Raw genomic sequence first — 13300 nt, 5'->3', positions numbered from 1 at the left:
CCATGGGAGACATGGACTTTGCCCTTAAGGAACTTCAAAAGTGTTTGGCAATATTTGACTAAGTATAAACATGCATTCATTCAACAATCATATACTGAGTGCCTATTCATCTTAGGAGCTGTGCTAGATCCTGGGGCTTCTATGATGAGTGATGCAGCTTGTAAGCTTCTTGGAGAGAGAGTAAAAAACACCAGTGTTTGGGTATGGGGTGGGTCAGTGGGGGTGCCCTTAACAGGAGCTGCTGTGTCCCCACAGGTGAGGGATGTCTTCCATGAGGTCCAAGCAGTGAGGCAGAATGAGCACTTGGGGATAATGGGACCATCAATCTGGCTGCTCTGGTCTCAGAACTGTGCAAAGAAAAGGGAGGAGGAGAATTCCTTTTGGAGAAGCTGGGTTTGGGTAGATGGCCAATGCAGATCCATCCATGTGGACATGTCCAAGAAGCACTTCCAAAGGTAGAAATGTGACCCCTGGCAAGGTAAGAAGCCGGTTACAGTATTCTGAAGAAGCAGCTAGAGAAAAGGAAGGTGGGAGGTCTTGGGAGAGGAACTGAGATGCTGGGTGGAGGAAGGAGGGCTTGGCGGAAGGCAGGAGAGGAGGGGAGCAAGCTGTTCTTTGGAGACTCAGAACAATTCTTAAAGAGAGTGAGGAGTAGGGAGTGGCTCATCTGTGCCTCCAGGACACTGAGAATCCACAGAGGGGTCCTGGATTTCCCATGTAAATCAGGGAGCACACATAATGCATGTCTTGGTTCCCACCCGGCACCCAGAAGAGCATGTCCTCTCCCCTTCCTGGCAAAAGCAGCCCAAGATCTAAAGCCAAAGCCAAGCAGGTCTGCAGCATCTGGCCTCCTGGGCCTGGCAGGGAGGTGGTGCAGGCTGTCTGCATGGTGTCAGCGGCTACCCTTCCCCACCACTGACTAATGATGGGACGCCAGCATTTCCTTTGAGCTTCAGAGATGAAAGGGGCCTCTGCCGCTAGGGGTAGGCAGGTGGGACAAGCAGGTCAGGGCAGGTCTGCCTAACAGCTCAGCAGAGCTGGCCTCTCCCTCACCCCTCCAGCTCCAAGTCACCTCTCCCCTACAGCTTTGCACAGAAAAGAGCCCGAGGCTGGCCTTCAGTGAGGGAGGACTCTCTCCTAGGCCTAGCCCTCGGGAAAACAGAGTTCATTCAGCCTTTTCCAGAGGACAGGCCTCTTACACACTGCTGACACCAAGACCCAGGCTTGGGACCAGCCCAGGGTTGCTTCTTTGGGCCAGCATAGGCCTCACAAAAGAGGCAAGGTGCTGGCCACTGGGGTTGGAGCCACACCCAGGAGCAGTGAGGAGGTTTTGGAAATCAAGGCGTGGCCACCCTGACCCAGGAACCCCTGCTCCACCCATGTCCCTCAGCCATTTTTGGCACTGGCCAGGCTTTCCCCTGCTTGACCCCTCCTCCATCCCTGCTCTGATAAGATGGCGAGTTTAGGGGGTAGCACAGCTGGGGGAGGATGGATGTAGCTGCGGGGGAGGGGGCTGGAATGAAGCCCCCCAGCAGGGGCCCTTCTTCCTCTCCTGGCTCCTTTGTCAACTCACTTCCCTTCTGGGAGTCCTCTTTTCCTCATCTAGGAAATGGAATCAGGAATGCACACTATTGTGCATTTTAGAGGAGCTGTTGTGAGTAAGCGCAGGAAGGTTCCAACTTTCCCAATAGTCAGGTTCTGTAAATGCTGATGGTTGCTACCGTCTTATCAGTTTTCACTGTGACGTCCATAGAGCCCAGACATGCGGGCTCTGTGGTGAGCTTGACGTATAAGAAGCATGTGTGGGCATCTCTCTGGTGGATAGCTCTTGTCAGTTCTCAAAAAAGGGACCCAGCAGATTTAAGACACAGGTCAAGTTTCAGATGAGCCAGTGGAACCAAGGTCACACAGCTTGTAAGAGGCAGAGCCAGGATGTAGGGTCCTTCCCTCCAACCTCCACCCCAGTTAAACACCATTTCTCCCTGTTGCCCATCCTGTGGCAAGCGAGGGGAAAGAAATGTTCAGAGGGACCCAGGAGGGAGGGAACCAGATACAGAGCCCAAGCCCTTACTCTCTATCACCAGGATGAGGGCTTCGTGGTGGGTGGGGGACAGTGAGAGACAGGAGAATGAGGAAGCCCCACCTGCTAAATAAGTGAGCCATCCTGTTTCCCAACACCCACCCCATGCCGGGCCGAGGAGGAAGCACAGCTCTCTCTGTCACTGACCATCTTGAGATACCTTCCCTGGTTTTTAGTTTCTGGAAAATAAAAATGGGGGGGGGTGCTGAAGTTGTGGCTCAGTGGTAGAGCGCTTGCCAAGCATGCGCGAGGCACTGGGTTGGATCCTCAGCACCACATAAATGTAAAATAAAGATATTGTGTCCACCTAAAACTAAAAAATAAATGTTTAAAAAAATTGGAGGGTGGGGAGGTGGGAGTGGGCGAAAACAGCTCTGTGGAACGTGCACGGCAGGAGAGGCTGGGGAAGATACCTTGCCAAAGCTCTTGGGAAACATGATGAGCCACACTCAATGTAAAGGAGCCCTAAGGTTTGGATCTGGAATGTTCCCCGAAGGCCCATGTGGTAGACGATTGGTTCTCAGTGTGCCCCTACTGGCCAGTAATGAAAACTTTGAGAGGTCTAGTGGGGGGCCTTTAGGTCACTGGAGGTGTGCCCTGAAGGGGCTAGTAGGATCTCACCCGGCTCTTCCTCTCTTACTTCCTGGCCACCTCTCTATAAGTTGATCATCTCAGGTATTCATTACAGCTGACTCACGCAGGCAGTCATCACCCAAAGATGCCAGGTATCAAAAAAAACTGAGTGCCAGGCCTGGGCTGGATGCTTTGCCTACATCAGTCTGCACGTCAGGACTTCAGGAGGCCTTCCTTCCCCACCCTGTTAGAGTCAACTCTCTCTTCTTCCCCACCTCCTAGTTACTCTCTCACATGTCCTTTTCCTTTCCTCCCCACCACCTGTCCTAATTTTGGATGTTTCTGTGTGTTCTTTTTCTTCTCCGACACTTGATGATGTTCTTTCCTAGGAACCATGGGAGTGTGTTGATGGCTGTATATCCATGCAAACATAGTGCCGGGCATTTAGCAGTTACCCAAATATTTGTTAAATGGCTGCATGGCTGTCTGTAATCTTCACAATAGCTTTATGGGATAGTTATTGTTATCATGCATGAAAGAAGAAATCAGAGACGTGTTTAAGCACATAGCTGTTATCACCAGATTTTTGCTCTGCTCCTTCCCCTGAGGGATCTAGAGAACAAGAAAACCTAAGGGTCAGAAGAGAAATGGCTCACTGGTTCAGATGGTACCCAGTGCTGCGTGATTCCCAGATCAGTCCGCCCAACATCCCGCCACACCCAGTGACTCTGAGTCAGCAATCCACAGCCACAGAGCTGGAGGCCAATCCAAACTGGCCTGTTTATTTCCCAAGCCAACTAAGGCCAAGCCCTTCTCCACCCATCCCAGAGCAGTCTACAGCTGGGAGTCCACACCCTACTCCTCAAGCCTTAATGTAGCAGATAAATTAGTGAATGAACTCTTTTATAAAACATTGTGTAGAGGAAATACATACATATTTATAGAGCCAGTGCTGGTATTGGGATGGGATTTGTTGCCTGAACACAAGTAACCAGAACTTGCTCTATTAGAGTGGCTGGCCTTAGTCACCTGGGTGCCCACCTTCCTTGCACTTTCTTTCCTTGAAGTGATTGACTGCTGTTGCTGCAACCCAGTACCTCAGCTAGTGACCATAGATCAAAAGAGTCAACTTCCAAAGGGAGCTTTCTGGCGGCCCCCTACTGGCCTGCTCCTATGAGGTGGGTCACTCCCCTGCCCTCCTTCTTACTTAGACAGGCAGCCTTGGCCTGGTCCCAGGTATTCAGCTGAACTTGACCTGAAGATAGGAACTTTTTAAAAAATACAAAGGGCCTAATTCATGGAAACAGGCATAAACCTGGACTGCCCAGGCAAAGGACCAATGCTTACCCTACTGTAGTTTCACCTGCTCTAGACTGGCCCAGTCCTACCACTCTTAATGTTCCGAAACCTATTTCCCCATCAACAATAAACTTCTCTTGAGTCTCTACTCTCCAAGGCCTTCCAGAGTCTTCTACACATTTTAAGGCATCAATGATATTGGTGATGTATTGGGGTTAGAACTAATGACCCTTCCATATCTCATATGAAACCAGGCCATGTAGGACCTCTGGTGTTGAGTCCTGGATCTTTTGGCTCCTTGGGCATGCTCCCCCAAATCAGGGATGCATGGGTCTGAATTAAAAAAAAAAATCAAGATGTGATCCTGTCAACTGCCGAGTCTTTTCTCTGTGGATCTCCCTGTAGCTAAGGGCCAGGGTCAAGGAGAAATTAACCTGTCTGTGGCCTTGGTCAATGCAAAAGGCTTCTATTCCATCACCTTCTCCATATGTTGTGCATGCATAGTATTGGTCTGCCTCCGTGCAGCTAGGAACCCCAGGTATCACCTCTTGGTGGCAACAGGTGGAGGCTAAAGAGATCTACCTATAGTGACCTGCACCCACCCCAACAGGGATGGTCCTCAGCCCTTTGTGAGGCATCCCATGAGTAAGCACCCATCCTTTGCTTCTAGGACCTGTTTCATAGGCCATGCTTGTAAAACTGCTTTAAATAAATCTTGCTAAAGCAGATAGTACCAGATAACGGAAACTCAGCGCCCAGGCCCTGAACATTCTCCTCTCCTCCGCCTTTGCCCCTCCCACCCCCCATCTGCATACAGTTCATAGCAGCTCCGGTGCTCCGGGAAAACAGAAGCCCACTCAGTCTTCCTTAGGCCACTGCTTCTCGCTCATTTGTTCGAGGGTCCTCAGGGAGCCAGACTCCTCCATATCTGAGTCAGGCTAATACCTGCTGCAACCCTCCCACCCCCCACAGAAACAAGTGCGCAGATCCAACCCCTTGGAGTAGAGCTGAAAGAAATCTGGGCTCAGGATGTGGCCTTGCGGTGAGCTCCTGAGTAGGCATAGGAGATGGGATGACGGGTTCCAGGCCTCACGGTGAATGTATTGATGGGGCTTCCATAATGGGAGGTGTTGTGAGGAGATCTGGGGGAAGAGCAAAAGAGCAGTGAGGTTTGTATCTGCAGTTAGTTGACCAACACCCTGCCTATCTTCCCTAGGGCAAGGGACCCAAGGGACCTCGGGGCGGGACTCCCAGTCCACCAGACACAGGGCTTTCCTTTTTTTCTGGGTCCTGGCCAGGGAACATGCCTAATACCACTCAACTCAGAACCCTTCACTCCTAGCCTGGGGTCTGGGTACATTTCGTGTTATTGGGAACTCCCTCCAGCCAAGGACACTCAGATCTTCCCCATGCAACATTTAACCTGTAGCCCTGGGAGTGAGGGACAGAAGGGAGCCCATGGAGAGCGAATAAGGGCAACAAGGGGGCAGGTAAGGAAAGGCCCGCACCGCCCCCTCCCAGGTTAGGAAGCCTCCCTTCCCTTTCTCAGCAAGCCACAGCTGATCTGCCGTGGCCTGGTCAGCAACTCTGGTCCGAAGGCAGTGTCTTCACGGACATCACCTGGCTTCCCTCCCCGGGCTACTCCATTAGCCGATCCCCAAGCTCACCTGCCCGTAGCAGGGACGAAGCTGTAGTCTGCGCCGCCGCCTCCGCTGCCTCCGCCACTCGGCGCTTTGTACTTGGCCTCCGCGGCGCCCCGGGCAGCGCCCTCCTGGGACAGCCTGCGCGCGTGCAAGCCGCCGGGGGGCGCGCGGCCCGCGGAGTTGACGCGCCGCATCTCCGGGCCTCCGGGCGCCCCGAAGGGCCCTCCGGGCGCCGGTCCGAAGCAGTTGGGAGTGCTCAGGCTGCGGCCGGGGGCGCCACGGGGCAGCCCGGGGTTGCGGGGAGGCTCCCCGACGTACAGGCGCTTCTTGATGAGCGAACGGCTCCCGCCCGAAAAGCGCTCCAGGCCCCCGGCCCCGGAGTAGAGCGCACCGGGAAAGCGCGAGAAGCCACGAGCCCGCGGGGCCGCGTCCAGGGGCTGCCCCAAGTCTGAAAAGTTGTTCCGTGCTGGGGACCCCCGGTAGCCCACGTACTGGAGGGCCGGGGCCGGGGCCGGGGCGGGGGCCGGGGCGGGGGGCTCGGGGTCATTGCTGAACTCTGGCGGCGGTGGGATGACCTCAAAGCTGAATTCTGGTTCCTCTTCCTCCTCCTTCCTCCTGTAGGAAGGAGAGGGTGGAGAGGAGGAGGACTTGGGCAGCAGGCGACCATGGGAGAGGTTGGAGGGAGCTGGTCTTTCCCAGGCCACAGGGACTCGGGGCTCTGCCTTGGTCCACATGGGACGATGGATTGGCTCTTGGTCTCTTCCCTGCGGGGGCTTCCACTGACTGGGTGCCATGGGCGGTGCAGCCGAGGTCAGCTGGGAGTCCTTCTCAGCGTCCTTGGGTAACTTGGGAACCACAGTGAAGGAGTTGGGCCGGCCATCGCTGTAGAAGATGCTGTCGGAGCTAGCCTCAGGATGGCTCCTGTGGCCCCGGAGACTCCCAGGCAGGGAAGACCGCCCCAGGGCTGCCCCTCCAGACCTCCCCTTCTGTGCTCTCTGCCTGGCTGCCAAGAGCAGGGCCATGGGGGAGCCCTGTTCCACCACCTCCCCAGTCACTGGGTGTCGGAGGAGTTGGTCAGCAGGCGGGGTTGGGGCAGGGGGTTTGACTGGCAGGCCCTGGGGCTCCTTCTCTTCTGACTCTGCTGCCCCTCCTCTGGCCAGCGTAGGCATCACCACAGCAACCTCGCGGCTAGGGCTGTTTTGGCTGCGATGGGGCTTGTAGAGAAATGGCACTTCTTCTGGGTTAGGGGACATCTTTGGTAGAAGGGCTGGAGAAGAGGGGGCTTCTGGTGTGGGCAGCCTATTGGCCTCTGATATGGGCTCCTTGGCTTCTGGCTGGGAGGATACTATACTCTCTTGAGATTCTGTCTTCTCCTTTTCTGCCATCAGTTGGGATGACCTAATAGGCAGAGTTGTGGCTGCAGATGATATGGTCGGCTCAGGTGTGGCCTTGGGTGGTATGGCTGGCTCAGGTGTGGTCAGCCCAGGTGTGACCTTGGTTGGTGTGGCTGGTTCAGGTGTGGTCAGCCCAGGTGTGGCCTTGGGTGGTGTGGCTGGTTCAGGTGTGGTCAGCCCAGGTGTGGCCTTGGGTGGTGTGGCTGGTTCAGGTGTGGTCAGCCCAGGTGTGGCCTTGGGTGGTGTGGCTGGTTCAGGTGTGGTCAGCCCAGGTGTGGCCTTGGGTGGTGTGGCTGGTTCAGGTGTGGTCAGCCCAGATGTGGCCTTGGGTGGTGTGGCTGGCCCAGATGTGGCCTTGGGTGGTGTGGCTGGCCCAGGTGTGGCCTTGGGTGGTGTGGCCTGCACAGGTGTGTCTTTGGATTGGAGTGATGTGGCTGGAAGAGGCATGGTGGATAGAGCTGGTGGATTCTTGGGTACAGGCTTGGAGAATTTGCCATTAACAGTCCCATTTTCAAAAATTCTTCCCCCTTCCAGCCGAGGTTTAGGTGGTAGAGATGTGATGCTGGGCTTGGTCTCCTTGTCTGCAGCTGAGGACAGCCTGGCCTCCAGCTCATTCCGGATTTGCCGAACACTGGGGGTTGGTGCATCTTGGGGGATGTAGTCCACTGGGGGCAGGGGCACACTGCTGCTACAGGGACTCTTCTCAGGAGTGCCTAAGGGGGGTTTCTCTGGCAGGCTGGTGGGGGCTGCCTCCTCTAGCTGACTGAGGCCCTTCTTGCCCTCTTTGTCCTGAGAGGTCACATTGGGGCCTGGCTTGTGACTCCTGGAGCCACAGAGATAGGCCGCCAGCTCACTCCGCAGCTTTTCCATCTGGCTGGGATCCCGCCAGTCCACAGGTTCTGAAGAGGAGGTGTCCTGCGGGCTGGGGGGTCTGGGCTTGGGTTTGAGAGCAGGTGAGCTGGATTTAGGGCTTTTGGTAAACCTGAAAGGTGGAGGGGCTGCCTGCCCAGCAGAAGGCAAAGGAGAAGCCCCTGGAGGAAGGGGAGGTGCAGGGGGAGGGAGGGGGGGTGCAGGAGGGGGTAGGGGAGGGGCTGGGGGTAGAGTCCCTGCTTGTTCCTTGGTTGCTGGCTGGCTGAGCCTTGGGCTGTCTGGTGCTGGTGCCTCTGCCCTGGGCTCCTTGGGGGGGTCTGGCTCAGGGACTCTGTCTGGGTAGACCTGGGACGCGGGACGAATGTGGAAGCTAGGAGGCAGTGGAAAGCGGCTGGGGGCCTTCTTGGTAGCCCCCTCTTCCTCTGGGGGAGCCCCTTGTGCTTCCTGAATCGGGATAGATGAGGTCCTGACTGGGGTTGGGGGAGGCACTTTGAATGAACGGGGGAAGGTGAGGTGGGGCTCTGGGTTAGGTCCCATTTGGCACCTTTTTAGCTCAGCAGGGCTCCTGGGGGGACTGGTTCTAGGGGCCTCTGACTGCCTGCCATTCAGTGCTACCTCTGATTTCCACTTGGTGACACCCCCAGGGGGAAAGTGACGAGTCCCCATCGCATGAGGAGACACTGGAGCTGGGGGTGCAGGGGCCGGCAAGGAGGGTGGCGGAGGGGCTAGAAAGGCCAGTGGTGGGGCAGGGGGAATGAAGTCAGGAGGGGTGGGAGTGGAGGGCGGGGAAAGAGCGGGTGGGGGGGATAGGGTGTCCAGGACTGGAGGTGGAGGTGGGGCCGTGCTGGGTGGGGGTGGGGGTGGGGATTCCTGCCGCAGAGGCGGTGGTAGGGGAGCTGTGAAAGGTGGAGGCAGTGGTGGGGCCTCCCCTGGAGGTTGTGAAATGTCCTGGGGTGGCCCAGGGGCTGGGCCTGGGGGAGGTGGGGGGATGAGTAGATTAAGGCCATAGTGCTCAGGCCTCAGGTCACCCACAGAGCTGTACAGTCGGAGGTTGCCATTGACCAGTGAGCTGGTACCTGAAAGAAGGGAGAGGCAGAGATGCAGAGGGGACCTGGAGCGGCCTGTGCGCACAGGGCTGAGCGTCAGAGAGAAGCACTGGCCCTTCTCAGCCCTTTCCTCCTGAACATCAAGCGAGGGAGCAGCAAAGTCTCTTGTTTCCTGAGCGTCCTGGGAGTGGACCCCCAGAGGCCTTCACCAGGCCTGAGCCCCCTCTGGGACTTACACTAAGTAAATTCCTATACATTCATGCAAAGAGCTTGCCATGGCACCCTAGGAGGCACTTCATAAATGGTAACCACTACTGCAGGGCACATGAGACAGAGATAAGAAGCCATGGGGCAGGGGCAGAGGCAGGGGAGGAAGGTTTCGGGAAAGACCCTTGGGAGGGAGACATATACATGAACAACTAACCCTGCCTCTAAAAACCCTGAGTCCACCAAGAACCCCACAGAGAACTCGTGGAGCAGAGTTTGGACTGCTGGATGCAACAGGGGTGACCTGGGCAACCTAGGCTCCCCAGAGTCTACCTCCCTCTTAGGGACAGCTGTCCTCTGTGTCCCTCTCAGTGCCCAGCACAGCACGGCAAACCTGGGGTAGGCACAGTTCTGAAGGGCTCCTCCCAGTTGTCTTGACTTCAAACAATAAAAAGACCAAGAGCGGGGGAGGGAGAACTCACATTCAAGAAGCCTCCAGGTGTCTAGCTCTGAGTTCAGAGCTGAGATAGAGCAATAAACAACAAAACAAAACAAAAACACAAAATACCCGTGATCCTCCTGGGGCTTATACTTTAAAGGGACAAGGGACAGGAAGTGAACACAAATATACATCTGTAAGTTATGACCACATCAGATGTTGAATGTACTGGGGAAAAAACAGGGAGAGGCTGAGGGGGCAGTTTAAAATGGTCAGGCAAGGTCTCCAAGAGCTTGTGACCTTGGAGCACAGGGAGGGAGGGAGGGACAGCCCTGTGGGAGTCGCTGGGGCTCTCTATGCAGAGGGCACAGCAGAGCAAAGCCCCCCAGGTGGCCATATGCTTGGGGTTCTTAAGTGCCCAGAGGCAGTGTGGGAGGGGAAAGAGCAGGTGATGAGCCAAACCCAGCGGTCCTCTGGAAGTCCCCGGCAGGTTGTCAGCAGAGTGTGACTTCCCTGCCATCCAACACTTCATTTACTCCTCCAAGGCTGGCACTGTTGCCCATCGGTCCTTGGGAGCTACAGAGGTGCAAGAGGCTCTCTTGCCCAAGGGGGCAAAGGGAATATGGGGGAGCTGGGGTTCCAAGCCAGGTTCACCGGATGCCGGAATACTTCCTACCATTTCACAGCGCCCTGATTCCTTCTGCAGCCCAGTTCTGTCATATCCCTTTCCCCTCCTCCTCCAGTAGCCTTAGCCAACCCTGGCTCTCCTCGGCTCCCCGCTGCTCCCACCCACCACAACCATGGCCAAGAGGCCTAAGGGCTCTGGCTGTGCCACCAGCTGGGGAGGTGGGTCAGATCCTTGGCTTTGGGGCTCAGGGTCCAAGAAGGAAGAAAGACGCTGAAAACCCAAACCCAGAGCCTTCTTACCTGTCACTTCTTTGTCTGCAAAGTCTTCTGGGACAGAAGGGGTGGGCACAGCCAGCCCATGGCTCTCCTGGGCATTCTGAAAGGAACCAGAGAGGTCAGGAAGACAGGGAAAGATGGACAGGCAATTCTCAAGTCACTCTGCAAGGCCATTTTACTACTCGAAAATCTGCAGTGATGATGTGGTTGTGGTTGTAGGACCTTGTACATACATTAAAAAGAATGAATTTAAACAGGTAAATCTGGTGGTATAGTCGATTCTTTTATTTATTTGTTTATTTTGGTACTAGGGATTGAACCTAGGGATACTTTACTACAGAACAATACCCTCAGTCCTTTTATTTTTTTATTTTGAGATAGGGTCTCCCTAAATTGCTGAGTATGGCCTCAAGCTTTCGACCCTCCTGCCTCAGCCTTCCAGTTGTTGGGATTACAGGTGTGTGCCACTGTGCCCTGCAATTCTCGTTAGCGGTGATAGTTACATTCTATAAAGTTGCAGCCAACACAATATTGAATATGGAATCACTATTCCTGAGGAAATACAGGGTTAGTTTTCTGTGAACCTCTAGTTACAACTTTTTGTCAACTGATCAATACATAACTTTGTTTTGTGGGCTTCTGATTAAAGACATTTAATATATATTGTTGATTTAATATATACTGTTGAGCTGGGTGTGGTGGTACACACCTGTAATCCCAGTAGCTCTGGAGGCTGAGGCAGGAGGATCACAAGTTCAAAGCCAGCCTCAGCAATTTAGCCAAAGCCCTAAGCAACTCAGTGAGATCCTGTCTCAAAAAAAAAAAAAAAAAAAAAAGGAGGGGGGCTGGGGATGTGGCTCAGTGGTTAAGTGCCCCTCAGTTCAATCCCTGGTACCCCCCCCAAAAAAAAATGTGCTTCTGCGCTACGCTTAAAAGTATTTTATACTAAGTCACACACACAAAAAAAGTATAGCAATATGAAAAAACATGGGGGTTGGGATAATAGCTCAGTTGGTAGAGTGCTTACCTAGCATGCACAAAGCTCTGGGTTCGATCCCCAGCACCACTGAAAAACAAAAACCACTAATCCCAGAAATATGAAAAAACATAAGCACTAAATAGAAAAGGACACCTGTTTACATAATGACAGCTGAAACAAGAAGGCAAGTGTCCTCTTCTTGTTTGAGCTCAGCTGGGAACATGTACATTGGGCCACTCAAAATTTTCACCACTCTGTGTGTGTCTGAGAATGACCCTAGAAGCTATGTCTGTGTCAATTCTGGGGTTACAATTAAGTTTGAGCCACCAGGCAAATTTGCAAATAAAATAGTGAGGGTCAACTGTATATGAATTAAATCTCAATGAAAAACAAGAGAAAATAGAATCTGCAGTGATTCCCCATGGATATCCTCAGGTTAAAAGCTAAAGCCCTCAGCCTGACCTCTTGTTTACTCTTAGTTTTCATTAGATATTTACAGAAAAATAAATAAGAAGGTGGCAAACTGGCACCCTGCAGCACCACGGATGCCTTCTGATCTCTAAACGTAACAGAGCGTAGCATGTTTCCCCAGCTGTCAGTGTGTACAGACTATTTTGCATTCTGTTTTTTTTCCAAACACACATTTCCATATGTCAACAAAGTCCACACACCTGTCATTTTGAAGAGCTGGAGGGCATTTTATGGTAGCTTTCAAGGTTCTCAATGACCTAGCCTCCTGTTTCCCAGCCGACTTTTCTTTTCCACTCACCCATTACACCCATCTCACATTCTAGCCAGATTGACTTCCGCCCCACCACCCTCCAGAACAGTACACTAGAGTCCACATTCATCCTGGAAACCTACTCAGGCTGCCTCTACTTGTATTTCTTTCTTTTCTTTTTCTTTCTTTTTTTTTATACTGGGGATTGAACCCATGGGCACTTAACCACTGAACCACATCCCCAGCCCTTCCTACTTTTTATTTTGAGACAGGGTCTCACTAAGTTGCTGAAGCTAGCCTCAAACTTGTGATCCTCCTACCTCAGCCTCCTGAGTCTCTGGAATTACAGGCATGTGCCACCCTTCCTAGGCCTCACATCTACTTATAATAATAACAACAACAATAATAATAATTGCTACTTGCACTATGTTCTAAATATACTGTCTCTAACCTATGAAAAAGATACTATCTTTATTTATCAGATGAGGAACCTGAGCCATAGAAATGTTTTTTTTTTTTGGGGGGGTGTTGGGGGGTACCAGGGATTGAATTCAGGGGCACTTGACCACTGAGCACATCCCCAGCCCTATTTCGTATTTTATTAGAGACAAGGTCTCACTGAGTTGCTTAGCACCTCACTAAATTGCTGAGGCTGGCTTTGAACTCATAATCCTCCCTCCTGCCTCTGCCTCCTGAGCCACTGTGATTACAGGTGTGAGCCACTGGGCTCGGCTGAAGTGTTTGGGCAGCTGCCTAAAGGCACACAACCAGTATAACCAAACCCAGTTTGGAGCTCCCATTCCTTGGTGTTCTGTCTTTCTTAAAATCTCTCGTCCTTCAGGGACTAGCTGAGCCTCTCTGGGGTTATGGTACAGGGAAGAGCACTGGCCTTGGAGCCAACTGGTCTGGATTTGAATCTCAGCTACTGGACTGTGCAAGTTACTTGAGCTTTTTGTCTGTGTTTTCCCATCTTTGAAATGGTGAAAAGTAAAAATGCGCCCCTTCTAGGGAAGTCATGATGACTAAGTGATGAGAAGCACATCGCTTTTGGCAGATCGTAAAAGCTCAATAAAGGCTAGCTGCTGATGTGGTTAAAAAGGAGCTGTCTGGGCCTAGGGATGTGGCTCAAGTGATAGCACGCTCGCC

The 13300-nt window shown here is 53.2% G+C and overlaps 1 protein-coding gene across 1 annotated transcript in view; it reads right to left on the bottom strand.

Moving 5' to 3' along the window:
* Nucleotides 1–3401: 3401 nt before the first annotated feature.
* C8H6orf132 (chromosome 8 C6orf132 homolog) overlaps nucleotides 3402–13300 on the bottom strand; it is a 31661-nt gene continuing 21762 nt past the window's right edge. Inside the window, exons 3-5 of the mRNA XM_078020013.1 lie at nucleotides 10479–10554; nucleotides 5620–8935; nucleotides 3402–5094 (exon numbers count right to left, since the gene is read on the bottom strand). Of these exons, the coding sequence (XP_077876139.1) occupies nucleotides 4977–5094; nucleotides 5620–8935; nucleotides 10479–10554 (3510 nt within the window). The 3' untranslated portion in view covers nucleotides 3402–4976. The remainder of the gene's footprint in view (nucleotides 5095–5619; nucleotides 8936–10478; nucleotides 10555–13300) is intronic.

This window comes from Ictidomys tridecemlineatus, chromosome 8 (assembly GCF_052094955.1).
Source record: "Ictidomys tridecemlineatus isolate mIctTri1 chromosome 8, mIctTri1.hap1, whole genome shotgun sequence".
NCBI lineage: Eukaryota > Metazoa > Chordata > Mammalia > Rodentia > Sciuridae > Ictidomys > Ictidomys tridecemlineatus.
The sequence above is the reverse complement of the archived record's forward strand: the minus strand, read 5'-3'. Positions and strand labels throughout refer to the sequence as shown.